This window comes from Pempheris klunzingeri, chromosome 23 (genome assembly GCF_042242105.1).
Source record: "Pempheris klunzingeri isolate RE-2024b chromosome 23, fPemKlu1.hap1, whole genome shotgun sequence".
NCBI classification, from domain to species: domain Eukaryota; kingdom Metazoa; phylum Chordata; class Actinopteri; order Acropomatiformes; family Pempheridae; genus Pempheris; species Pempheris klunzingeri.
Window position 1 is genome coordinate 6144677 of NC_092034.1, and position 27899 is coordinate 6172575.

General features: G+C 42.5%; 3 protein-coding genes across 5 annotated transcripts in view; 2 read left to right on the plus strand and 1 right to left on the minus strand.

The window, feature by feature from the left end:
- The first annotated feature begins 9 nt into the window (after positions 1-9).
- Positions 10-4365, plus strand: LOC139222517 (prostaglandin reductase 1-like). Its single transcript, XM_070854296.1, has 9 exons — positions 10-55; positions 662-786; positions 939-984; positions 1103-1162; positions 1725-1892; positions 2558-2831; positions 2998-3103; positions 3349-3467; positions 3604-4365. Exons 2-9 carry the CDS (start codon positions 681-683, stop codon positions 3712-3714), a joined length of 990 nt encoding a protein of 329 aa, XP_070710397.1. The 5' UTR covers positions 10-55; positions 662-680; the 3' UTR covers positions 3715-4365.
- A 1531-nt stretch (positions 4366-5896) lies between these two features.
- txnb (thioredoxin b) lies at positions 5897-9995 on the plus strand. Its single transcript, XM_070854545.1, has 5 exons — positions 5897-6032; positions 7282-7386; positions 7811-7876; positions 9106-9171; positions 9591-9995. The coding sequence occupies exons 1-5, from the start codon at positions 6009-6011 to the stop codon at positions 9654-9656; spliced, it is 327 nt and encodes a 108-aa protein (XP_070710646.1). The 5' UTR covers positions 5897-6008; the 3' UTR covers positions 9657-9995.
- Positions 9996-10082: 87 nt separating this feature from the next.
- svep1 (sushi, von Willebrand factor type A, EGF and pentraxin domain containing 1) overlaps positions 10083-27899 on the minus strand; it is an 84558-nt gene continuing 66741 nt past the window's right edge. For 2 of the 3 annotated variants that reach the window (XM_070854385.1, XM_070854384.1), the window contains exons 34-49: positions 25878-25962; positions 25566-25757; positions 25090-25257; positions 23928-24600; positions 20410-23135; positions 19891-20125; positions 19413-19568; positions 18620-18683; positions 17827-18000; positions 17522-17698; positions 16793-16975; positions 14823-14993; positions 13331-13426; positions 12091-12186; positions 11110-11203; positions 10083-10386 (exon numbers count right to left, since the gene is read on the minus strand). In XM_070854385.1, the coding sequence (XP_070710486.1) occupies positions 10356-10386; positions 11110-11203; positions 12091-12186; positions 13331-13426; positions 14823-14993; positions 16793-16975; positions 17522-17698; positions 17827-18000; positions 18620-18683; positions 19413-19568; positions 19891-20125; positions 20410-23135; positions 23928-24600; positions 25090-25257; positions 25566-25757; positions 25878-25962 (5321 nt within the window). In that variant the 3' untranslated portion in view covers positions 10083-10355. The remainder of the gene's footprint in view (positions 10387-11109; positions 11204-12090; positions 12187-13330; positions 13427-14822; positions 14994-16792; positions 16976-17521; positions 17699-17826; positions 18001-18619; positions 18684-19412; positions 19569-19890; positions 20126-20409; positions 23136-23927; positions 24601-25089; positions 25258-25565; positions 25758-25877; positions 25963-27899) is intronic. The other variant, XM_070854386.1, reaches the window with a different exon arrangement.

Genomic DNA, 27899 nt, shown 5'->3' on the forward strand with positions numbered 1-27899 from the left:
CCTGTTCTCGACAAGTTATCCTCTCCTGCCATTTCTTTGTGAACAACTACATCTGGTAAGTTCTACAGATACATTTTACAGAGCTATATATAATATAATACGCTCGTAAGGGCTAGATTATCTGCTATTTCATAAGTAGGGCCGTCATAAACACAAGGCAGACTGGCAATCCACCCTTAACTTCTCACATCTGAGCTTGTGGTTTTATGCTGTTTGTTTTTTCTAACCAATAATTCGTGTCATCTCACTAGTATTTGGATATCGTTGCACGTAACTCATGTACTCAGTGCTGTCTTCTTGCAACCAGAAGAGTGCTGTGTTGCTTTGCAAGTAATTATCAGTTCCTTGATGTGGTTGTGTAATCTGAAAATGATGGGACTTGTTTCCTCTTGCTTTTTTACCTGTATGTGTAAACCTGTTTCTGTTATTTTTCCTAGTGTAGCATACCATCATTGTATCGTCAATCTAAATATAATCTAAAACTGCAATCTGATTTAACAGTATATGATAAAATCTAATGTAACTTCTGCTGGTTTAAAAAGAATAAGTAAGATTTTTTTTTTTAGTAGTACATCTAACATCTTCTATTTTGAACACCAAATGAAATATTGTATAAAATCTTACTCTGTGTAATACCAAACAACTGCTCTATCTCTCAAAGCTGCCCTGAAAAAAGAATCATGGTCCAGGCTAAGACATGGGTCCTGACCAAGCACTTTGACGGCTTCCCGAAGGACAGCAACTTTGAGCTCAGGGTGGAGGAGCTCCCTGAGCCCAAAGATGGAGGTAAGATGATTTTGGCCCCCTTTATTATCTCTCCTTAGGCTTGAAGAGGACCACACACTATTTGTCTCACATTTTGCTGAGTCACATACCGGAGAGGAAGATCTCAGTTTAAGTGTACACCGATGCTGCACTGATGTCTCTTTTTGTTTCAGAGGTGCTTTTGGAAGCAGTGTTTCTCAGTGTCGACCCATACATGAGGTGAGTAGGATCCTGCATCTGTCACCACTTTCTTAATCACTACAAAATCCTGCTTTAATCCAAAATTGCATATAAAAAAAAAATAAAAGTAACATAATGCGCTGTTTCGTCTTTCCAGGCCGTTCAGTAGAGTTCGGATGAATGAAGGCGATGTGATGATTGGGACACAAGTGGCCAAGTGAGGAACACACACACACACGCACTCTCACACAGATACTCAGGAATGTCTTTTATCTGTCATGATGTACCGTGCATGCCTGGTGTTTACTGAAACAGAACGTGCCGGACAACTGCTACTAATTACTGAAGCCTTTGATTCGCTGTGACTGAAAAGCGAAAACAGACAAATGAAATGTTCTTGGCTAAGAGTTCAGACGCTCCGTCTGTTTCAGCGGGAACATTTTTTGTTGATAAACATGCAGAATAAATTACTCTGTGACCAGACTTTCCAACAAATCGCGAATGAATCTGTTTGAAACCCACATGTTATGTATTTTCTTGACTTTCTTCCGCGTGAAAATCATTAACCACATGGTTTGACTTCATGCAGTTGTCTAGGAAATCACAACACACTGAAATACATCAAGTTAGGTGTTCTGCGTGTATGCCTTCCATGTGGCTTAAGCAGCAGCAGCAGCAGCAGTGGGAGGAAACTCTTTGTTAGCTCAGTGGGCTGAGGTGGGAACAGGTGAGATGCACTTGATCGACAGGTGACTTCTTTCTCTTCTGTTTTCCTGTAGAGTGATCCAAAGTAAAAACCCGGCATTTCCCGTGGGAGGCCATGTTGTCGGTCGTTGTGGCTGGAGAACCCACACAGTCTGCGATGGGGCGGACCTCATTCCCATCATGCCTGACTGGCCGCAAGACGTCTCGCTGTCCCTGGCTCTGGGTGCTATCGGGATGCCAGGGTTAGACGAAATTATGCCGCCTGTGTGTGTAGACATTGAACACGGAGGAATTGCATCTGGCGCCCAGGCTTCCAAAAGTGAAAATACAATTCTCTTTGTAAAATTCACTGTGGTTCGTTTTTACAAAATGTCCAACAGTTTGACGGACATGAAGCAGTCTGAGCTGAATCCAGACAAAACAAATGCACAGAGATAAGTTAAAGCGCGAGATTCAGAACAAATGTGCTTAAAGAGATACAGCAAAAAAATGTAAATAGCAGGTAGGTTTCCTAGCTAGGCTGCTCCCATGTGTGAACTATTGTGCATAGAGAGAATAATCTTTCCCTGAGTAAATCTGAGATAAGACTCTAATCTGGAAAAAATGTTTCCATTTCCCCGCTGTGTTTAAGGCTGCTTAAAAGTAGAGAGAGTGTTGTTTCTCAGCCGCTTTAAACATTGTCCACTTAGCAGAACAGCTGAGTTTTCTCTTTCTTTGAGAAAATAAACGGGTAAGGCTCCAGATGTTGTCCTGCTGGTGAGCTGCACCAATGACCTTGCTGTGGGAGTAATTATAAAGAGTTTACATTACGAACCTCAAAGAGGTTCCTCGATGGAACTGGAACTGGATGTACCCCAGGTTTTTCAGGTTTGGATAGTTGGATTTTACTCTTTCCTGTCCTCCTCAGACTGACGGCTCTGTACGGGATAGAAGAAGTCTTGGGGCTCCAGAAGGGCGAGACCCTGCTGGTGAATGCTGCAGCGGGGGCAGTGGGCTCCGTGGTGGGCCAGATTGCAAAGATCAAGGGCTGTAAGGTGGTGGGTTCAGCCGGGTCTGATGCCAAGGTGGCTTTCCTCAAGGAACTGGGCTTCGACGAGGCCTTCAACTACAAGACTGTTGGTTCCTTGGAGGAGGCGCTGAAGAAAGCTTCTCCGGAGGGATACGACTGCTTCTTTGAAAATGTAAGCAGCGATAATGTAGCTCTAAGCCTGAAAAGCACTCCCTCTTTATGCACCCTATGCTCTTTTTTTTTTTTAAACACATTTTTGGCTCTAACAGTGTGTTTTAATGTTTAAACTTCATTATTGTGTTTCTTTTAACAGTTTGATTGACACTTCTTGGTTTTAGGTGGGAGGCCCTTTTTCAAGTGTTGCCTTGCAACAGATGAAGGACTTTGGAAGAATAGCTGTGTGTGGAAGTATTTCCACGTACAATGATGCCACGCCTCAAATAGGTGTGTGTTATCCTACTTTCATTTTCTATATTAATTAACAATAATATCAATATTTTTTTTCCACTTAAACTTGGTACCCGCTTGTGAAATGATTCACATCAGATGATTTTTTTTTCATGTTTTCACAAGAGGGCGACATTGTGTTACTGATGAGCTGGATTAACACACCTGTATGTTAACAGAATGTTTTTCTTTGAGCTACCGCTGAATTATCTTTTTTCTTCAACCATCTCTCTCTCTCTTAGGCCCGTACCCCCAGCTGACTATGATCTTCAAGCAGCTTAAGATGGAGGGCTTCATGCAGAGCAGGTGGCAGCACAAGCACCCCGATTCCCTGAAGAGGCTGATGGGATGGTTGAAAGAGGTGAGCGACTGAAAACGCAACTGAATTACGATCTAATTCAGGCTTTTTGTGTTTGTCTTCAGTGAAGATTTAATCTCAATCGATGGGGTTAACCATGCTTCTGCCTCTGTGCAATTTATTTTCTCTGTATCTGCAGGGCAAACTGCAGTGTCGGGAGCACACCACTAAAGGCTTTGAAAACATGCCAGCTGCTTTTATGGGGATGCTGCAGGGAGAAAACACTGGCAAGGCTATCGTCGCAGCCTGATGTGGAACATGGGATCAGTGGAGGAGAATCTGTATCATTGATGTCTGACACATTATTTCAAAATTCATACATGAAGGACATATTAACATTACCTCTGTATAGCTCATTAGGGTGTCTGTGATCACAATAACAACAAATTATGGCTGCAAGCACCAATAAGGGGAAAACCACACCAGTTTCTCAATTCAGTCATGAAGTGGAATGGAGCGTTCTACAATTTGGGATTTTCATTCACTGTAAGGCACGTGTTTTTCTAAATGCATTTAGAAAACGAATCAAATGGGTATTTCTAAAATTCAAGATACAAATCTGAACATTTACTGATGACTGAAGCTTTGACCATCATCCAGATAATTGTCTGGATGATATTTGAGTGTACAGTACTTTGTTTTGGAGAGCCCAGACTGCCGTGTGAAATCGGCATGGCACGGGATGGACAGTTTACAGTTGACTCTGTGAGGTCGACACAAGACTTGTACCTGGATGATCTGTGTAGTTGTGCTGCTGATATACTCATATTATTCACTTTAATTAACTTTTGTATTTACTGTGAGCTTTTGTAATAGCTAATATGTATTTCACTTATGTGTTGGACTTCATATTGCAGACTGTGGGTATCTATACAGTATAAATAAATCAGCTATTCGTTAATGCATGTCCTGCTTTTAGGCCTGAGGAGAACAGGAAAAAAAACCTACTGAAGATGTGTGTGATCCTTTCATTCCTAAAATGAGCTGAGTCTAGATAATAGAGCAGGAGCTGTTAGCCTCCTGCTACCAAGTGTAGCTTTTTGTTTGATCAGGGAATAGGCTGTATTTTTAGACGCTAATTAGAATTTCATACGGTTGTGGTGGTGATGAGAGCCCCAGCTCCATGGTTACAGGAAGCTGCGAGTCCACTTGAATAGCACATGGTTTACTTTGTAGAAGTGTGGGGTCTGCATACCTAAAGGAATATGGCATTTTTTATGCCATATAGTGTTAGTTTAGCAAAGACTAATCCCAAAACTTAATGGGGAAAAACTTAATGTATACCTGACAAACTATAGTATTGTGAAGCTGGCAAAAAAAACCCAGCCCTTTTCAGAATCACTTAATTTATGGTAGCTGAAAACAATGAGACAGTTATTGAACTTTATCAGTATCAGAGGGACATTGGACTCCACTGGTCTTTGTTAATAATTAATCATTTGTATGAGTGTGCACCAAGCACATGGAAAGCTGTGCTAGGTGTCAGTACTGGTTGACTTTGGGGCCCCTCTGCACCCCATCTGTCCAAAAAAGATGCACTATATCAGGATATCACTCAGTGTGATAAACCATACGGGTATGCAAGTGTTTATGCTCCTACACCAAAATGGACAAGATTTACTATTAAGAAGAAAAGTTTAACATGTAGTATGTGGAAGTTTTGAAATCTAAAAGGTTTGAAAGTTTGGGTTCGGTTTTAGGAAAATTGCCATGTATTTTATTTTATTTGTTGCACAAGAAATACATAAATTAAAGGGATATTTTAATACCATTAGAGGAAGCGTTACAGTGGTGACGCAATGACGTCAGGTCACGTACTGGGCTACGCTGGAAGTGAGCTGCGCTGACTCAGTCGCTTACGGTAAACCGAGAATTTGTCAAGTCATTGTGACTTGAGTCATTGCCCAGCGTCTTTTCCGTAATTATTGAAATAATAGCAACACATAGAAGATGGATAAAAAGACATACAATAACTATCATGCACTAAATAATCATGCAAGTTAGTATAATTGGTGATTTAAAAACGCCGATGATCAGATGTCGAGGTTGTGTTTTTTTTCTCCTAAATTATTTCAATAACGCATAGAAGCACGAAATATGTTGTAAAAGAGAGACAATTTTGCACTGTATGTATCTATTTGATGGGAACACCCAAAAGCCATTTCGAGTGTGAAGCAACTCAAAATGAAAAATATTACGTAATTTCCAACCTCCAAAATAAACGTCTTCATTAAAGAAAGCTTTGCGATGCGGGACACAGAACCAAAACAAATGATACCTTAATTGAGAAATCTGCACGGAATTTATATGTAGTTAAAGTGCACTTCGCATGCACTCGTTGCTTTTACGCTTTCATTGTTTTTATTAGAACGCCCCCGCAATGATAGGCTTTTATTTTTCAAAGCTACTTCCGCTTTGGTCGGGGCGACGGTTGACTGACTTGACGCAGCTGCAATAAAAACGCAGCGTGTTCTTTGAAAAAATAAGAGACCCCAACTTCTCTGCTCCTCGTCCGGCAAGCGACGCATCCACCTAACAGACAAAATGGTCCGCGAAGTGCAAAGCTTGGTAAGTTCTTACCTTACTTGTGTTTTATATCGTTTCACCGTCGTTGTTAGCCGCCATTTTAGCACATTTTGATGATTTTAGGTCTGTAACGTTCGATGGTGACTCCACCGGCACCGAGCTGCGCGCCGCTTTCCCCTTCGCCATATTAAATGAGCTCATTTTCTGGAGTTTTCGAGCTTATTCATTCTCCTCAGACGAGCCTTGAATTAGTTCTTGTAAAAAACCCTTCTTAGTATGACTTAAAAAGCAGAGTAGGGAGGCTAGGGGAGTGTGTGGTTCAGTCTGTTAGCGGCCACCGTGTGTGTGTGTGAGACTGGACTTTTGCCACCTTGCACGCAGCCTGTCACGCTGCTAATGTTTGAAATGCTCGTTGCATCCTTTTCCTCAGGCTTTAGCTCAAGCAAACATTACTGCTCGGTGTCAGCTGCGACCCGAGGCGGTGTTTTTTGGCGGCTATTCGAGTCCAAGCTTTAACAACTTGTAGCTAACATGAGGGCCACCCACTGCAGGCCGTACCCGTCCACACACTGGGTGCTCTCCCTCTAGTCATAGCACCCACACTTCCACTTACTGCCGTGTGATCAGCTATGAAACACTCACATCGTTAACGACCATCATGAAAACGATCATGCAAAAGGTGCATAATCGTGTAGCTTAACGTCAAGTATGATATTAATTAAGATGAGAGTCCTGGCTGTGGTTTGACAAGGTTCCATCATAAGAGTGGTTGTGTTTATCACCCTGGTGCAGGCATGGATGCTTGGTCTTTGTATACAACTAGTAGCTTGACTAAAAGGGTTTGGCAGGCTTTCAAGCAGTTTTTATACCCCAAAATCACAAATATACCTTGAGGTATAAGGGAAGACTCCACTGAATGAATGAATAAATGCCTGATGACAGAAGAGATCCCTCCATCGGATGCACAGTGTCACTGTAGGTGTGTTGCATGCAGAGTAAACAAGTCTTTAGAAGTTGATGTACAACAAAATAAACATGTCTGTCTGTCTGAAGCCCTCAGGCTTGATCGTCTGGTTGTACTAACTGAAGCATTCCTGTCTGTTACACACACACACACACACACTGAGGTTTAAGTGTGCAATGACTGTAGCTGTTGTCAGTGAGACAATCAATAAGTAAAAATAATTGCAAAGCAGCAACATTACTTTCTGCGTTTTAAGCTGCAACACTGACTTGAGGTTACTTAATTGCGTTACAGACTTTTTTTTTTTTCTGTTTTCATTGTCTGTAGGAGGAGTTTCAACTCATCCTGAAGGAAGCAGGAGACAAGCTGGTGGTGGTGGACTTCACAGCCACATGGTGTGGCCCCTGTAAACAAATCGGTCCAGAATTTGTAGTAAGTGGATAATTTTGGCACTCAAGTCTTGTCAGAACCACAGTTGAGAAATGAGAACCAAAGTGAGTCTGTTTATGAGAGCTGTTTTTAAGTTCTGTTAAGTGATCTGATAATGTCCCTATGAGCCCTTTTCTGCTGCATCTGAAGCAGCTCTGCTGAGAGGGACATTGTTGCTGAGGCAACCATTTGTCAGGCTGTTAGTACTTGAGTACTAAATGCCTGCTTAGGTGGAAAATTTGATGGCTGTTAATATTTTATTAAATAATAGAACTAAGGTTTCATGTTTGTAAAATTTTTTTCTCATTCTAAAATGGAACAGAAACGCGTCTGTACGTTGTGTTTCTCACGGGTGTGTTGCAGCAGACATCGTGTACATCCTGGGTGTCATGACTAACTAAATGCTCATTGATTCTTTGTCTTGCAGAAAGAGTCAGAAAAGGCTGAGAACAAGAATGTGATTTTCCTGAAGGTGGATGTGGACGATGCTGCTGTAAGTGTTTTTTTTTCCTTTTCTTTCTTTTTACTTCAGAAACTCTGGTGTTATGTGAGGCAAAGATTAAAGTATTTGTCCTTTTTCCTGGTTTTGTAGGGGGTTACCATGTCATTAATGCTCAAAGCAATGTGGACTATTCATGAAATCCATTTCACCAGGCCCTGTGGAACCACAGCTGGCTCATGTGACCAAAGTGCAGAGTTTTTCTGTCTGTTTCACACATGTTAAAACCTTGCTTGATTGTTTTTGCTCGTTAATTCTGGGCCACAAAAATGCAAATGGGCTTTTGTTCCCTTCAGTACTAACAGCATTGTGAAATAGGCGTTATAGCTTTTGACATAACTGGTTTATGTAACCACGTGGCATTTTTGTTGGCTTCTCCCTCCCAAACTGTAGCTGTCCACTGGTATATCCTGCTCTTACACACACACAGGTTTGGTGAAAACAAAAGCTAGTAACCCAACCCAACCCAGACTGTTGGTGATCAAAGCATTCTAACCAGGCTCCTAATCTTATGTCGAACTATTACTGAAACTACTTGAAACAGAAACAGATATAACCAGATACAGATAAAATCATACTAAACAAACAACTTGCCCGTTGCTACACAAACTGAAATCAGTATGTAAAGAAGAAAAAACCGATGGTATGAAGGAAGTGGGCGTAGCCACAGTGAGATCACCAGTGGTTTGTGGACAGTTTGAAGCTTTGAGGTCAGCACTTTCAAAACTGCCTTCTCCCCCCCCCCGCCTCCCTCAGGCCTCTGATTGGCTAGTCAGAAGGTAGTCCCACTCTAAAGCATAGGCTGTGTTATTGTCCATTTTACACCAAATGGGATTATAATTTAAATTTGCTAAATCAGGAAAAGCACAGGTGTAAGGAATAACATTAGGGATATCTCCATTGTTTAAGTGTCCCAGTAAGAGGTGTGAGTGAGTGCACGCAATAACAATAACAGAGCCCCTGGAACTGGCTCACCTAAATGGAATTCAGCCATTATTAATGCTGTTAATTTCACCTGTGCTTTCTCTGCTTTATCTCATTCTCAATATCTTAAATCGCTGCCTTCACAGCATGTGTATGCTCCTCTTTTAAAGAGCACAGAAGGTCTTTTAAACTAGTTGATATTGGATGTTTCACACTGTTTGGCTCATACATGTTGGCTTAAGGACGTAGCAATGTTTTTGACTCATCCATCTCACTGTTGTTCCCTTTGCTCTTTTCAGGACGTCAGTTCTTTCTGTGGAATTAATTGCATGCCCACATTCCACTTTTACAAGAACGGAAAGAAGGTGAGCATTGTGTGAAAATATAGTTGTGTAAAAGCTGACATTATCACCGTTTTTCTTTTGTTTTATAAAGTTGGTAAACATTTATTTTTATTTATATTTTTTGTTCACACACCCCGCAGGTATAAGTACCATTATCATTCATTTAAAGTTCTGTTTTTGGCCACCTGTTAAATTTAAGCCAGATATTCACACACTTTTTAGCTCCATTTTTCCATCAATTTCTTGCATACAAATTAAATTCACAAGTGATCCAGAGCTGGTGTAACTGTACCTCGTACAATCAAACCTCCCAGAAAAAAAAAAAGCAGGATTTCAAATTGGCACAAAATTGCTCTTGCATGAGGCCCAATGTAGATGAGTGGCGTTTGCTGGGCTGTAGAACTATTCTATTTAACCCTCTTGTCTGTCGTGTCTTTCAGGTGTTCGAGTTCTCTGGTGCTAACAAAGACACACTGTGTGCACAAGTGGAAGCTTTGAGAACATAAGTCCCATCGACCAATCCACACAGACACACCCATTGTATAAAAACCACAATAGCCACTGTTTCCTCCTCTACATGCCTAAGAAACTCCAGTTTCACATTGTGTACAATAGACCATCAGGTTCTCTATCCCACACAGGCAATGATCATTTATTCCACTCATCATGTATTGGTGACATACCATAGTCGTGTCGGTTCAGTTTGTATTCACTGTCTTAACAATGGGTTGATTTGGGCCGATAACTACTTTTAATTCTTTTTATATAAGACACTGGCTTATAAACCAACTTTTTTGTGTTATGTGTCCAAATATGGATTCAATAAATGAAGATGAGATCCAGAATCTTTGACTTTGACTTTTTTTTTTCTTTTAAACAGCAAAGTGTCGTGTTTCAGTGTATCAGAGCAAAGAATATGAGCAAAAAGAGCATTTAATGGTATTTTATGCTTTAATAAAAATGTGAGAATAGTTTACACATATACATTGGACAATCACATCAATAGTTTTTACACATCGTACAAGTATATAGCAGCATATGTTTAATACTGTTGAGTCTCTATATGAAAAAATACAGCTTTATTTTACAAAATGGTTCTTGCTTTGCCTTTGCAGAGAGATGAGAATGAATGGTGTAAAAGTGTCTGTTAACTATACAAGAATTCCCTTCATAAGACGATTCACATGGAGCTGAATGGGGCCTTTTTAGAAGTGATAGTATCCTGATTTCCTTTTCCTGCCAAGAGACAAACAATATTCAGTCATTTTTTTATTTTAGCCTTTTTCTTTACAAATATACTGTATGACAAAGACAAAAGCTGTAATTGTACAAGAACCCAGAAGAATTAAATAAGACCTTTAAAGGGACATTTGTGCTACAGATTGATAGTAGTTCTACTGAAATAAATTTGAAAACACTGTTAAGGGTAAATGTTGCCGTCTCACATTACAGGTATTTTCCAGTTTTCAGAAATATGCTTGTTTATAAGACGACTCATTCTGAGAGCAACACTTTCAGTTTGGTTTAGTTTAGGCTTCACTTTCAGATTGACTGGTGCACTAAAGACGGAGCGACAGCTCTGCATGTTTGACTGCAACAAAAGTGTAAAATATCCAAATGTTTCAATGTAGCCAGTAGGATTTAGATTTTCTATTAAGCACGTGAAAGTTAATGTTTTACACTGGATTATTTGATACAAGTTATAAGTGAAAAACATAGAAACTGTTAATATATCTTAGAAAAGGAGGCCATTTCTTCACTAATAGCTGCAAATTTAAAATGTCTTGTATACATATCTGGCTGTGTAGAGTAATCCGTTTACTGCGGATATGAAAAACTAGTCAACATATTTTAGAGTTTGTTAATCACATAAGTTTTGGAATATCTTCCATTTATTTAAACATTTGAAAAGGAAATCTCAGGAACGTTTTCCGGTGTTTTTGGTTTGTGTGTGATCACCTGGAGCAGTCGTGTCCGCTCCACCCCGGACTGCAGTGACATCTGTTCGGCCTGATGCATCGGCCTCCATTCAGACAAGGGGAAGAACACACAGCTGTGGACGCGCACACACACACACACATAAAACACTGCACACTCATCATTACCACTGTGACATGTGACCACTGATCTATTTGAGAGATTGTCCAAGGAATAAGGAAACAGGCCACCCAGCTGCCTTTACGGTGAGACAGACCAGTCCTGTTTTACAAACATTTATTACCAATTATATTTATTTTGTCTCGATAAAAACCTGTTTTGATGTGTGTATTTTGGTGGAGCTACCCTTTAAAGGAGTGCTGACTTCAAACCTGTAACAGATGGTGACGGTCACTCACTTTGTCCCTGATGCCTTCCATTATTATAAACCCTCAGTGATACAATAAAACTGGTAGTTAAAACAGCATGTTTATAGGTCCAAAAGAATCAAACGAGAGAGAAATTAATAAAATGAAACAGGAAATATTTGTAAAATAAATAATTGTATTTTTTATATATATATAAATTGATAGAATATTTTCAGTAAGATGTATATCACTGAACATAAAGGACAATCTTGTCTATTTTTAAGAGTGAAATATTCACACCGTAGAGTCCTGACTGAAAATCTCAATTAAAGAGAAACTAAATTTCCCATTTTAACTTCTTTTTTTACAGTTATTCCTGCCTGCAATGGTATTTACTTATTTATAAATCAGTTCTTCAGTAATATATAATCGTCTACATAAACAGTGGGGGAAAAAAACCAAACAACGGCGTCACACAGCCGTCCTGAGTCAGTGCCGACGGGGTGATAGTGACGTAAAGGGAATCCTGTTAAGTGAGGGCTCGCTCCCATCCTATGTCACTGTGCTATTAATGCACACAGTAGGTGAACAGGTTTACTCACATCAGCGGCAGCCTAAACATGTGAAGGCGTCACTGACTCACACGTGAACTCACCACTGTGACAGCGTGTGCCCGTCCACCCGGTGGGACACTCGCACTGGTAGGGTGCCACGCAGCGCCCTCCGTTCAGGCACGGCAGGATGCAGATGGCTGTAATTAAAGAAGACAGGGGAGAGAGGCTGTAAACACAAAGTCATTTAAGGTCATCGGTTCCCTCTCTTATCGTTGAAATCCTTTGAAAAACTTTTCACTCAGTTTAAGGCTTTTCTGACGGCAGGCTTGAACGGTCCAGATGTTTGTAGTGAAGAAGAAGTGATTTATCCATCAAGGTTCAAGGGGACGATCCAGTGGAGGCTAAAAGAGCAAAATCACTCCAGTGGCTCCATTTTAAAGCCATAGTTTGTAAATATAAAGAAAAAAATATAGACAATCCACCCAGTACTTTTCAAGTCATTTCACTCTGAACCACAAATTTCCTCTTGACCTCTTGAGATTATGAATGTCTGCACAAAAATTCCTGGTAAACCATCCAGTCGTTGTTGAGATACTCCACTCTGAGCCACACATGGTGGACCAACCAGCCAAATTACCCACATAGCCACGCTGCTAACATGGCTACAGAATACCTGAGCCTTCGCTAAGCCACACGTGGCTTTAGCGCTGAATATTAATTATATGCTACTTATGCTTTAACTTTATGTTAGACAGTTAGCATCAGTATAAATGTGTGTTAACTGTCTAAACACGGGGTTGCATGATGCTGCACTGGCACCAGTGAGCTTTTCCCTTAACGTCCTCTTTATTCACAGACCTTCACTAACTCCATATTTTGAATATCAAATTGAAAATATTTCCATAATATCTCTCACAGACATCGTTGAAAACACCAGACTGACATGCAAAGTTTTACAGAGGTGGCAACAGTAACCAAGGAGGGAGGGACTCAGCGAAGGGTCAGTTGTGTTAATCAGTGTATTTTACAGCATTTCGATCAGTTTGAGGACGTTTTCCAATCTTGTATTTTGATTTTTGGTTTCGTTATTGCTCCTTTAACTTCTGCGTTGAGTAAGCAAGAGATAAAACATCTACGAACAGTTTGACAGCGGTTTGTTGAAGTACAGAGAGTGAATGACAGTAACTCCACTCAACTTCTCAGCTGAAAACAACCTTTCATTCTGTTATAACTGACTCTCTTTGTGCACCATTGTCTGCAAAAACCTGCTTAGCCAGCTGGTTGGATGTGTTTCAATTAGCGAGCGTTTCAACTAACCATATTTGATGTTTAGATACTTACGCTCCTCACAAAGGCGGCCCATCCAGCCCTCTGGGCAGGAGCAAGTGTTGGGCCGCTGACAAACACCTCCGTTCTGGCAGTGCAACCAGCATATCGCTGAGGAAGAGGACACACATGGACACACACACACACACACACACACACAAAAAGGTGTATCAGATTAAGGAATGCAGCCCGAACTCAATACTCAATCCCTTTCCAGTGACATGACACATTAAATAAGTTATTTCTCCAGAACATCTGGTGCAACTGTTGAACATGCAGCCTCATGCACTACAACACAGGCAGCTTTCACACACTGCAGATTAAACTCCTCAAAGACAACACACACCCCTTGAGGGTCTGGGTGTGTGTGTGTGTGTGTGTGTGTGTGTAGACAGGAATGTGTGCAGACCCAGCAGCGGCAGAGGAGAAGCCGGCCTGGATCCAGCCTTTGTTTTCATATGTAAAACAAGCGAGAGGCCATTTGAATGTCATGCTGTGCGGGGATTGGCAGTGGTGGAAAGAGAAGAAGCTCGTGAATTTGGAGCCTGATGGATTTGATTTTCTAATTTTTCATTTGTTCCCATGTTTGAAAACTGTGGTGACAAGGAACTTGACACAGGCTAAACATCCATCCACTCACATTCAAAGCCAGATGTGCCTGTTTGGTAAATGGCAAACTTCAATTGGGAAAAAAAGTCATTACAATCACAAACTACTCTTCAGTTGTTAGATATCATCTGTCTACGATGTTTGCTGCTGTCTAGTTTTTCTATGATGAACCCAGCTCTCCTCGTCCCTTCCCACATATTTCGGTAGTTTTTCAAGAATAATGTTTGGACGGAAAGTCAACTTCATATTTTAAACACAGGTGAGTCTATTTATTTTACCTCTACAGCTCCTTCCTTAAATTTGGACATAAAAGTACAGTGTATGGTTTTGTATGTGGATTCTGGTTGACTGAGCCCGCTCTGGTTTTTCTCACTGTTGAGAGTTTTAACAGAAGCTCTTCCACTTCTGGATCCTGAAGGCCATACAACAAAACAATAGTGATCAATATTTTGAATCGGAAAAATACATTAACAGGCAGCACGACGGCCCCTGACACGCCAAGCCCATTCTAACCGTTTTAATATGACAGGAGTGTTTGTCCTCCTTTATTGAGGCTGGATCCAGGCTTTAGTAAGAACTCATATATAAAAGAAGAGATTCTGTGGTGAAGTTGCCTTTTCAGACTTGACTACTTGAACCATATCCTGTCCAAACCCTAACTGGTAATGAGGAAAAGGCGAACATCATCCATTTCTTGGATACTTCACTTACTTTCCCCTACTGTACGCATACAACTGGTGTAAGCCCAGTAGAGGCAGAGGACAGAGAGAGCACGCACAGACACGTTAATGAACTGAGAAGCAGCACGGAGCTGTGTGCAGAAAGGGGACAGTCACAGGAAGTGTGCTGGGAAAGCGGAAAGTCCCTTCTGTTAAACACAGAGGCGTGTTCTCTCTACCTCTGCATGTGGGAGGCGGCGTCCAGGTGCCGTTCTCCAGACACCTGCTCCTTCCAACGCCCTCCATGGCGTAGCCGCCAAAACACGAGTACACCGCCACGTCCCCGAACTGGAACACCGCCCCCCGCACCACCCCATTGGCCACGTGGAGGGGGGGGCCACAGGACACCCCTGTACAACAGCCCAGATGGAACGACCCACGAGTTACTCACTACACGTCTTTTTCCTCTTCTGTCTACATTCATTTGACCAAATTGATGGTCAAATAAATTCATTTAGGTATTACACTTACAATAGGTGGCTTTACTGAATGGGCTAAAAAGTTGATGAGCATATTAATCTTCTTTCTGAGCAAAGAGGAAAGTTGATAAGTCTACAAAGAGAGTACACAAAATAAAAGAAACACCTTACAGTACAGCACAATTGCAGCTTATTCTGATAATCTTTTCATAAGCATGTCAGAGGTGTTAAGATGTCAACTTTTTGCTCATTTTATTCAGCCTCCTATTGCTCTTTTTCCTAAAGAAACTGTATTTGCTACGTCGCCATGATTTTTGAGACTTTTCCACCTTGTCACATTACGTAATTTAAGTGTTTGACATTTATATACCATCAATTCAGAAAGCAACTTTATGCACAACCTGAGATTCGCTTTGCAAGAATGCAAACCTTAAAAAGGACTTAAACTTCTGTTGGTATCAACAAAAACTGTTCTCGTAAGGTGTTTCTGGTTCTGTCTACCCCTTGTATATCTATTAAAAAAACAGCAAATATGAAATTGTGCACTGCGGAGTAAGAAATCTGTTCACTGAATGAAATCAAGCTGTGTTTTCTGTATCCCTCATCACCTGAGAAGACAAAGAATTTCATGCTTGACAATAACTGTCGGTCAGAAATACCCTCAGGGTCAAAACAGGGCTGAAAGGATTACAAAAACCATGCATATAGGAGACTGAACCCCATGCAAATACAAACAAAGAGCCATAGCAACGTGAGCCGCATTGTGCTGCATATTCTGTAATGACAACTGCACATAAGAAAGATCACAGGATTATCTGACAAAGGTTGCCATAGAGGCTGCAGAGGTGCCCATAATTAGTCCAGCAAACAGGACACCAACACAGTGTTTGATGCAGCCCCATTTGTTTTGATTAAAGCTCAGCGAGAGGCAGACAACAACAAGAGAGAGGAATCGTACTTCAGCTAACAGGCAGGTTGAAGCCAGTGGCCATGCGAGTGGAGAGAAGAGTTTGGCACAAGACGAGGGGAGCATGCAGAGGTGTGTGATGCCAAATACGCAATTTTTACTTGATAATCTTGTGACGTTACTTGATAGTTTGAGTACAGAGCATATTCACGGCCTACTAACTACATTTGATTGATTTCCCCAAACACAACTAAATCACATGGCCTCAGACTGATTGAGGAAAAGCACCAAAAAAAAGTGTTGATTAGAGCAAAAAAAATAAAGATTTTTGAGGCCAAAAGTGGAAGATTTCTCAGGGTTTGAAAAAAAAGAAACTGAAAAATCTGGAACAAAAATGTGGTCAATTTTCTGTCAGAATTTTAAGGGTTGTGACAAACACAAGTAGAGGAGGAGAGGATCATTTACAGCTGAACAACTTTCATATCAAAGATGACAGGAACAGTAATGATGACAGTAAAGTTTGAACAGTAAACCTCACTGCAAATCAAATATAGTGAATAACTAGAAATCATGAAAATAACTCATAAAACTACAGCATTGACTGCAAAATATATTTTCCTGCCTACCAACATATGTGCCAATACTGATCTATCAGTGATAATCCAATATCTGTCAATATTAGCGGCTTGATGATGACTGACCAGGCTTAATTTGCAACTTTTTGAAGAACTACTGATCTAGTTTCAACGGTTACCTCTTCTATAATATCTATTTTAAACCAAAATCTGACTTAACATGAGGACAGACAGTATCTTTCACTTACGTTCACACACAGAGCTGATGGGGCTCCAGGTCTGGTCTGGCCTGCAGGTGATGGTGCCGCTGCCTTTGACCTGCTGACCTTTGGGACACATGACGCGCACTGACTGTCCAACACGAAACTCCTGCTGGGATCCATTCCCGCTGCTGTGCTCCCTCCAGCCTGGAGGAGCCGGGCAAGACTTGGCTGTAGGGAATAGAAATGATGGATTGATTTAATGTGACTAACTCAGGTTTTTATCCAGTCAAAACACTGGATTTGTTACCAATACTTGAGTACAGTTCCTTAAATGTTTACCGGCTACTGACTATGTGTAACATAGTTTGCATATGAAATAAAGACAGCTGTAACCATGTATGTAAATTGTTTCAATCCAATGAGACACCACCACAGACACTGGAAATTACAAAAGAGGAAAGTCACAACCAAATCTGAACATTACACGTTTCAGAGTCACTATTCATATACTATTTGAACGCAGAGTCATTGGCCCTTCTGTTACAGGCTTTGTTGTGAAAAACAGATGGTGAAACTCAATGGCGTTGCAGAGAATTGAGGTGAGGAAAAAGCAGAAAAAGCAACTGTTGCAACAATGATCATGTTAACAAAGCTGTAAAGCAGAGTGTGAACGTTGGGGTTGTGATAAATTCATTCAAATAACATCCATAAAACCTGTATTTTGCATGCGTGTGTCTGTGCAACAGGCTGTTATTGTTCCTGTGTGTTTCTCACGTCGGCAGGTGGGGAAAGTGGAGCTCCAGGTGTCGCCCCCCATACACACCACCAGGGGATCTCCCACCAGGGCGTAGCCTTTATCACACTGGAACGCCACAGCGCGTCCCGTGTTCAGGTTGTGTTCTTGCACTTTACCGTGCAGCATCTGCTTCGGGCTGTCGCAGCCTTTGGCCGCTGACACCAGAGTGAATCACAGAGATTAAATTCAAGATCCAGAAAGAGAAACAGAAAAATGAAAGAAACGCAGAATGACATAAAGATGATGGATGCTGATCGTGCTAATTATGATCTGTCCGCCATACCTTCACATATAGGTGCTGGCAGGCTCCACGTGCCGTTGGCCAGACAGATGAGAGTCTTTGGGCCGAGCAGCTGCATGCCGGCATTGCATACATAACTGGCATTGTGCAGGTAAGTCTCTCCTGTTGTCTGGACCTGTGCATTCTGTACTGTGGGAGGAGGCCCACAGGATTGTGCTGAGGAGACAATAGACAGAGGATAAACAAAGTGTCAAAGGATTGGTGGGGTTCACATACAGTATGTGTGTGTGTGTGTGTAATGTGTGTAGGTTGCATAGCATCATGAGGAACTCTCAGTTACAACCTCTAAACTTTCAACCTCCTTACAATCTAAAATGTTAAATACTGGGAGAGTAGACATTAAAACATTTTTGAAAACAAACATATTGTGCAGTGTACATTAAGTGAGAATTATTTTGCCAGCATTTCTTCATCATCACCACAAACAAATTGACCTTTGTTTCCCCACACAAACTACAGCACCAGTCAGCAAACTGAGCAATTTGCTGATTGGTGCATTTTAGGTGCATGATTGCATTTTTGTTCTTTAACAGGAATGGACCGGAAATTGTGTTCATGTGGAATTTCAGATGCTGCCACGAGACGTGACTAATTGTAGTTTACCTGTCATACCATGTGTTGTCCTCTGTATTTGCTCAGCCTTTAAACATTACAATAGCTGATATGTGGCGGGTGCTGTGACGTGTGCTCCCAGCTGTGCTGAGAAGACATTACAGCAAATTTGACTTCGTTACAGACATTTCCTGCTCTGTCCCTCATATGTAAACAAACCTACCGACACACTCTGGCTGGGCGCCACTCCACGTTCTGTCTCCCTGGCAGGTCTGGATTGAGTCTCCCTGTGATCAGAAGAGCAAAGAGTAAAGCTACAAGAATAGTAGACAAACACAAACAATAAGAAATAATAAAAATGTTTTTTTTTATCATTATGGTCCTAATATAGTTTTTTCACTATGGGCTCGACCCCCCTTCTCTTTACAAGATGGTCTTACTGCTATTAAAGTGAGCTGTATGGGTCTTCAGTGTAATATAAGGCACTCATTGTAGTGAGCATTCAAATTGAGGTGGCTAGCATACCAGTGGGTATCAGTGTATCAGGAAAGGAGTGACTCAGTTCCTGCTGTTTGCTCTGCACTCTCCCATTGACTGCTGAAGAGAAATCATGTGACTTTCTGTAACGTGATTAATGGAGAATAGCCCAGCTTGGACGGCCTGCTGTTTAAAAGCACAGTGCTTTAGTAGAGATGAAGCCCACTGTTATATTAGAAAATGAGTGGCCAAGAATGATTTCTGGAAGACACTATCCTAAACAAAATATGGAAAATAAGAATAATGCATTGTTAAAGTTGATCTCAGTTACACAGCAACGCAATAATGTTTTCTATTATACACATTATTTCTATTAGATTTGACTTTCCAACACAGCTGTCATTCCGCTTATCTTTGTGATGTTGTTTTCCCCATGCATGTTTTCAGGTGAGGTAATTCATGAACCCGTGTTTATAGCTAACAACCAAACTTAAAAAAAAAAAAAAAGAAAAGAAAGCTTGTGGCCTGATGAAAATTACCTTCATGTCGAAGCCTGGCAGACATGAGTACATAACAAAATCTCCATAGTTGTAGCTGTCACCCTCTGTGACACCGTGAAGAAGAGGACGGGGCTTCTCACAAACCACCAGCTCACAGGAAACAGAAGAGATGCTTGGAGCCCAGCTTCCACCCAGCTTAGCACCAATACAACAAACAGAACAGGAAAGTACTACATTACTAATAGTTTCTAAGTGCTGCGCTCAGAGGAAAAGAGAAGAGATATGTGCACATGTTTAGGATAATTGTAAATCTATGACGGCTACTTGTTTGGACCACAGTGATGACACGTATTATTTTAAAAGCTATAGTCAAACAGTCCACAACAGCACACAAACTGAAACCAGACTGAAATGCAGTAGCCAAGAACATCTAGTTAACAATTATACAACCAGGAAGTCACATTAAGATTAAGGATCTAAAAGACTTGGACAAATAATTGACCAACATCTTTCCTACCTGACACTCGGCCAGTGCTGACCCCTGCAGGTAGAGACCAGGAGGGCAGGAGAGGGTGATGGTGCCCCCGACAGGAGTGAACTCCTTCCCGGTGATTACCAGATGGGGCATGGAGGAGTTGTTGGGCAGCAGGCAGGGGGTGGGGCGGCATCGAATGTTGTGTTTGGACCAGGTGCCGTCACTCTGGCAGGTGAGAGAGGCTGTTTGTGTGGCTAATTGATACCCATCCTGACATCTGGAGAGCAAGACGGTAACACATGAAAATGTCAAATAAGTAAAAAGAGGGTACATTCATAAATAAGTAAAAAACAATAGAAGACAAACAAATCACTAATGGGAGAAGTTATTAGAGCTATCAGACATGCAGGTTTCAAAAAAACATGCAGGTCAGATGACAGACAGCAAGTTTCACCTGTTCCTACAAACTTACTGGAGATGTAAATCAACAATGCACATTCAATATGATGGCTAATGTCCATCAGAAATGACACAAACTACCGTAATAATTATAGCATTTACCTGTATTTGATCTCATTGGGGAAAGTGAAGTTGTCTCCCACCACCTGTGCGTAGGCTACAGCTGGAGGTTTTCCACAGCTCAAAGGTTCACAGCTGATCCTGGGTTCCCCCCACCTGCCGTCCCTTCCACAGGAGAGGTGTGAGTACCCCTTTGGCTGGAAGCCAGGCCGACACCTGTATACAACTGTGTCTGGGAAGGTGGCACTGCCGCCCTGCAGGACAGCGTTAGGAACTGTAGGCGGGGCGACACTGCACCTCCCCCTGCCACACACAGGCACCCCGGGGCTCCACACCTCTCCCTTCTCACAAACCGCCTGAGGGGGACCCAGCAGCTTGTAGCCATCGTCACACTGGAAGTGCACTTGATCTCCACAGGCACGGTTGCGCCCGAGGACCACCCCAAATTTCACCACGGGGAGGGCACAGACGCAGGGTCGACACTGAGGCACGGCGCCCACCCAGAAGCCTTGAGCGGAGCACCGCAGGATGGGATCTCCGACTACCTCATAGCCGTCGAAGCAGACGTACTCCACCACGTCATCGTAGTTGAAGCTGGAACCATTTAGGAAGCCGTGACTGATGTCCTCAGGTGGATCACAGCTTATGATATCACAGCGAGGTGCAGGTTTGTCCCAAAGTCCATCTGACTGACAAAGACTCGTGGGATCTCCGTTCAGAGTGTATCCCTCAGCACATTCATACTTTACCTTGCTGTTGAAGCCAAACTCTGACCCCACCACATGCCCATTAGGTATTGGTGAGGGTTTGCCACAGCGGGCAGGTATACAGGTAAGAGATTGGTGGCTCCATGTGCCGTCAGCCTGGCAAACACTGACAGATTTCCCTTGTAAGAGGAAACCAGGCTGACAGCTCAGTTCTATCTTATTATTATAGCTATATAACTCCTCTCCTTTAAAAGTAATCCCACTGGGGACTTTAGGAGGACCACAAGACACTGGCTCACACCAAGGTTTCTGCCCATTCCATTTTCCATCTGCCTGGCAGGCAATAGTGTCTCTACCCTTTAGGACAAATCCAGGACTACACTCATAGCGCAGGACCTCAGGATACACAAAAGCACCTCTGTGAGCTGTGCCATTAGCGATAGCACCTGGGTCACCGCAGGAAACAGGGCGACAAACTGGGGCGTCATTAGTCCACAGTCGCCCTGATACGCACTGTCTCACAGGCTCCCCCTCCAGCTCATATCCTTCCTCACATGTATATTTGACCATGCTGCCGAGGGAGGTATCGGTCACATTCACCCAGCCATGCTCTGGACTAGGTGGTGTTTCACACTCTGCCGGGACACAGGACGGAGCTGTCCCATTCCAGCCTCCATCCTCCTGACACACCAACCTAGTGGGTCTTGTGAGGTCATAACCTTTGTGGCAACGGTACTCAATTAACGTCTCATGAAGGAAATTCAAATCCGTAGTTGAGGCTGATGCTCCAGTGTCTTTAGTGTCAGAGCCTCCTCCCACCTGTGTCACCCTAACATATTCCCCAAAGTCAATGTGAGGAGGCAGGCCGCAGTCCGAGGGCACGCAAACAGGAATGGAACTAGACCAGCCGAACTCCTCACAGGTTAGATGGTCCTGGCCTACGAGCTGGAAACCAGGAAAGCAGCTGTAGAAAATGGTGACACCAAAACTGTGATCCTGGCCCTCTACGAATCCATTTTCAATAGGTTGAGGTGGGGTGCAAGATATCTGCACACAAGAAGGTGGCTCGTTGTCCCACTCCCCACTGGCCAGGCACCGAAGAGTCTCTGAGCCCTGAAGACGATAACCACGACGGCAGGAGTAGGTGGCACTGTGGCCAAACTGGAGTTTTGTGTAAACTACTTTTCCATTGGCTATCTGTTTAGGGATTGAGCATTCAATAGGGCGGCAAGAAGGTACCCCTCCAATCCAGAGTCCCTTCTCTCCACAGAGGACAGTAGAATTGCCAACTAAATTATATCCAGTCTTACAGCTGTACAGTGCTTTGCTGAGGTACATCAAACCCTGGACATCAACGATACCATTAGAAACCTCCACGGGCTGAGGGCATTCAACTGGAATACATTCTGGGTAAGGATTACTCCACTGCCCACTGGCTAGACAGGAAACAGAGCCTTCTTTTCTTAAAGTAAAGCCAGCCATGCATGTGTAGCCCACCACAGAGCCAAAAGGGAGTGGGGGAGAGGACACAGAAGGGCCACCAAATGACACTTCAGGTAGTGGGCCGCAAAACACCTGCTTACACACTGGAAAGGTGTCATTCCACTCCTGGGATGGGGTACAGCGGAGGATCCGGGCCCCCTCAAGGACGTAGCCATCCTCGCAGGACAATTCCACCGTTCCTGACTCAGAGTCCAGACCCTTCAGGACCAGGTGGTTCTCCTCCAGCGGCGGCTCTGGACACTGCACCGGTGAGCAGCGTGGACGCTTTGTCTTATCCCACTTTCCGTACTTCAGACAGGTCCAGGTGGCATCCCCGGCCAGCTCATAGCCGTCATCACATACGTACTGTACTTTTCGGCCCACCTGGAAATCAGACCCCCTGTAGTGTCCGTGGACAATGTCGGGAGGAGGGTCACAGGTCAAAAGGACACAGGTGGGAGGGTCGTTGTTAGACCACTGCCGGTTGGCTTGGCATACTCGCTCTGGACGACCAACCAGTCTGTATCCCGCATTACAGGCGTATGTTACTTTGCTGTTGTAGGTGAATCGCCCTCTGCCCTGTAGAGGAGTAAAGGATAGGTCAGTAAACATATCTATAGTCACTTTTGTAACCAATTTAAAACATTAAACTATGAATAAATGCATTCTTACAGGATGAACAGGACTTATTGATAACTTCCCAATAATTTCTAGATTCCTAATGAATATGTAATTTGGTCACAAATATAGGAAGGTTCTGAGACAGTTATTTAAGGTAATTTAATTGTGCTGAGCTTGAGCAGTAGTTTATTTCTAAAGGAATTTCATTGAAGTAGCTGTTCCATTTAAACAAAAGTAAATATTTATACACCATTCATTTAGTATTTGAATCAGTACACACACTACTACTAAATGCAAAACAAGGTATTAAATTAACAAAGATTATTTTCGGTGCAATCAGACTGAACTCCTCATGTTTAAATCAAAAACTTCAACCACGTATGTTTGCAGTTTTTATTAAAATTCCTTTAAATATGTTTGACAATTTAGAATGAAAACAGAAAAAGACATAACAACATAACAGATTCCAAGATGAGTACTGTTTTACAGTACCTCTAACAATGTGTTCAATGTGTTGGAAATCATGCAATGAAAGGTGGTAACAATACTATTTGATCATATCACCACGCCACCAATGCAATGAAAGTTTGAAAAATAATACCAAAGTAACATCCAGCCCTGATGTAAAACTGTAAAAAAAAATATGGTTAAATGGTGACTGTAATGGCAGGGACGATTCCCCTTCAGTTTTATTTTGCATCATTAATTAAATATGTACAGTGTGTATTAATTCTGATGTTGGTGGCTAACCTGGATGTATCCATTCTTGAGCGAAGGAGGAGGAGGACAGGCCACAGGCACACAAGTGGGCAGAGCTCCTCCCCACTCTCCATTAGCTTTGCAGGTTCTCCTCTTCTCCCCTCGGATCAGGAAGCCTTTATCGCAGCTGTACGCCACCACAGCACCAAAACTGTAATTTGATCCGCTCACGTAGCCCCGATCGATGCTCTCGGGTCTGGAGCACCTGACCGGCACACAGCCGATATCATATGGCGAAGGCTCCCACTCACCTCCCATCAGACATCTCAGTGTGGCTGTGGTGTTGAGCATGAAGCCCTCCTCACATTTATAGCTCACTTCAGTGTTGCTGGCGTATTTGGGTTTGTTGATTGAATCTAAAATCGCATGGGGTAGTTCTGGTGGTCGTAGGCAGAAGTTTGCGATGCAGCGAGGGGCCTCCATGCCATCAGGGGGCGCCCACACACCCTGAGCATTACACACCATCTTAGAGTTGTTGCCAGCAGTGTATCCGTCAGTGCAGTAGTAGTTAGCAGTGTCTCCAAACAGCTGGTGGCTCTCGTAGGGCTCGGCGTGGTCGATGGCGGGCGGGGGGCCACAGGAGCGGGGAACACACTGGGCAGAGCTGTCACTCCATTGGCCGCTTGGCAGACATTCTCTGGTCTCTGGGCCAATCAGAGTGTAGCTGCAGGTGGAGGAGACCAACAGGGATTAGCAAAGGGCCAAAGGAGTCACAGCTCAACATATCTGATATCATTTTGGTTGGTTAATGTCACATTTCCAAACATGCTGATCATTGTAATTATGATGAAAGCTAGACACACTATTAAACAAAATATTGATCATAATTGGTTACTCTAAATTGCCCATAGGTGTGAGTGTGAATGGTTGCCCTGTGATTGACTGGCGACCAGTCCGAGGTGTACTCCGCCTCTCACCCAATGTTAGCTGGGATTGGCTCCAGGCCTCCCCCATGAAGGATAAGGATAAGCAGTAATGACAATGGATGGATGTAAACAATGACCGAATCGACATTGAACCAATGGTGGTCAAATGCAGAAGACAAATTTCTCTACGGGCCTCATAAATATATAATAAATTACATCTCATTAGTCTCAACATGTTTCATTTGACAAAAGAGAATAATAACTGAGTAGACTTCAACCACATTTACCCTTCTTTGCAGACATAGTGCACCTTGTTTCCCTGTTCATAGTTCTCTCCTACGGTCACGGCGTCTCTCAGGGCCGGAGGCTCGCTGCACAGGACGCTCACACAACGAGGGACCGGCCTGCTCCACTCCCCTGTCGCTTCACAAACCACTTCCATGGAGCCCTGTGGTCTTCAAACCAACACACTACTTAGTTTACACACTCACACAACTGCAATTATAGTGTCGCAGAGATTTCTGGAGGACGGCGTATGAAACAAATAAATCAAAGCAGATGACAGAGTTCATAATGTGATTGGAGGCTGCAACTGCATTATGCTGACGAAATGAACGAGAGTTAACAGAGCCTATGAATATTAATTATTTTTGAGTCAGAAAATACAAGTATGTATACAATCAAATTGGCATTTATCCAATCAGCTGATCAAACATCATCAGAGGGGATATGTACACTGCAGCTGATGGTCGTTTTTCCATACCTGTATCCCTCAGAACAGGTATATTTAACAGCGGACTGGTAAGTGTTCGTGTTGAGGATGTAGTCGCCATTCTCCACAGTTGGAGGCACCCCGCAGGTCACTGGGTGACAGACAGGTGGCGTCCCGCTCCACCTCAGACTACTGAGACACTGGTACTCGTACGGGATCTGAGGCAGGAAACCGTCCATGCAGCTGGGGGAAATGACAACAGATACTGAGGTCAGCAAGAAGCTCCAAGCTTTTAATGTTAACTTTGTAATATTTCCTTCTGTCATCATTACAACGCGGTGCTGTGGGGGATGCAAATGATACCTGAAAGTCACCTTGCTTCCATAGGTGAAGTTGTTTCCCTTCATGATGGAGTTCTCTGGTACAGTTGGTGTCGGGCAGGAGAGAGCTGGAGCACAACATCACAGAGATGATTAGTAACATTTAATGACGAGTGCAGCTACCTTTGTCTTCAAAGTAAAGAACCGCTATGCACATTTCTATGAGGAGAGACAAGCTTAAAGACACCTGTAAGTGTTATTGATTAAATGAGGAGTAGATTTTGGCAGGTACTTCATCCAGGATTAATGCCCCGTTATATTTTACAATGATTGGATGAAAGAGGCACACAGTAAAGTATATAAATGGATAGAAGCCAAAGAGATGCAGCTGAGAGGTATTAGTAAATGAGGGGGTACTTTAAAGATTAAATATTGCACTTCCATGTTGGGGAACTCATAAGAGACATATTTCTTTTAAAAAGAAAGGACAACATTGAAGCAGCAGAGGTTATAGACATTTACAGGCTCCAAAAACACTTGATCCTACATTTCACATAATTCAACAAATGGCATGTTTTCATTAGACCTTCGATGTATGCCAATATCTTTCAGTCTCTAACCCCCATGGTTTGTCTTGGTCACTAATGTACTTTAAATCTTATTTTGCTGTTCAAGCCTTAATTAATGAGTGTTCGTCCTCACAGTGGATCCCCAAATGGATTTTCACATCCATTTTATCATTTAACATTATTAGAGACAAAGTTTTGCTGCCAGTTCGAAGAGTCTGAAATGCACACGCCCTGAATGACAGGATGTGTAGTTGGGACTCTTGTTTGATTCTTGTTTGCTCAAATGCTTTATGGAAAGCCTTTTCTTCCTTGGTGTTCATTCACACACCCAGCATGAATAAAAAGTGAAACTACAGAGAGAGACTGTTGGTAAGAGCATTACTGCGATTGTAGGAAGGGAAAATAATATTTATAGACTGATCTATTCCAGCTACAAACTGTAATTTTCACAGTTTCATTTATTTTACTGATGCATATGATCTGAGGTTTGATATACCGTGTATTTCTCTCTCCCTCTATTGTCTCATACTTTCCATATGAAAACCTCAAAGTTGTAGGCATCTGCTGAGCCATTAGTGTGCTCTCTAATGCACAACAGCATCAATTATTTGCTGCTTACTGCTGCTTGCCAACAAGAACAAAATCAAAATGGTATTCATCTAAACATGATGGGTGCTGGTTTCTTTTTGGTCTTGAGATAACATCCTGAGAGTCACTTTTTACTGTAATCACGTGATGATCAGCAAACAGCCCATGTGGGCTGAACGAAACACATTGGCTCAGTCTGTGGACGCTGAGTAAGTCAGTTCCCCTTTCACTATGAGGAGGAATGTGGCTTAAAGCCAATGGAGGTGCTGCGGTGGTCAGGCCTTTCAGCCTGCTGCAGAGTGGAACAAAAAGACAGCTGCATATATATTCACCTCTCACAGCAGCAGGGGGTCGGGCACAATGCATAATGTGCGTGCATGCATATGCATTTGTGTTTGTGTATAATTAACTGTTTTCTTTTGTGTGTGTATGCAGACACAACATCTACAATATGTGTAGTTTTATTTGGGTGTTGCTGAAATCATAACAGGAAATATTGGAGTTTTGTATGTGTCGGCCTGTTTCTTATGTCATGTTTGTCATTGTTTCTTCCATTTTTCCATCATTTCATGTTTTACTTTGTCTTACTCATTTCTCCTCCTTTCAAATACTTCACTTCCTGCCCCTGTGTGTTTTCCGCCTGTTTGATTGCCTGATTAGTTGCATCTGTCCCTCATTATCCTTCCCCTCTCAGTGTATTTAATCTGTGTGTTTCCACCTCTCACTGCCAGTTTATCTTTGTTCCTTTTAGATAGATAGATAGATAGATAGATAGATAGATAGATAGATAGATAGATAGATAGATAGATAGACAGATAGATAGAAGGTTAAGTGACCACCACCGTTCCAAGCTAAGACGTGCTTTTTGATTGCAAGAGCCTTGTTTTACGAGTCATGCTATTGAGTCC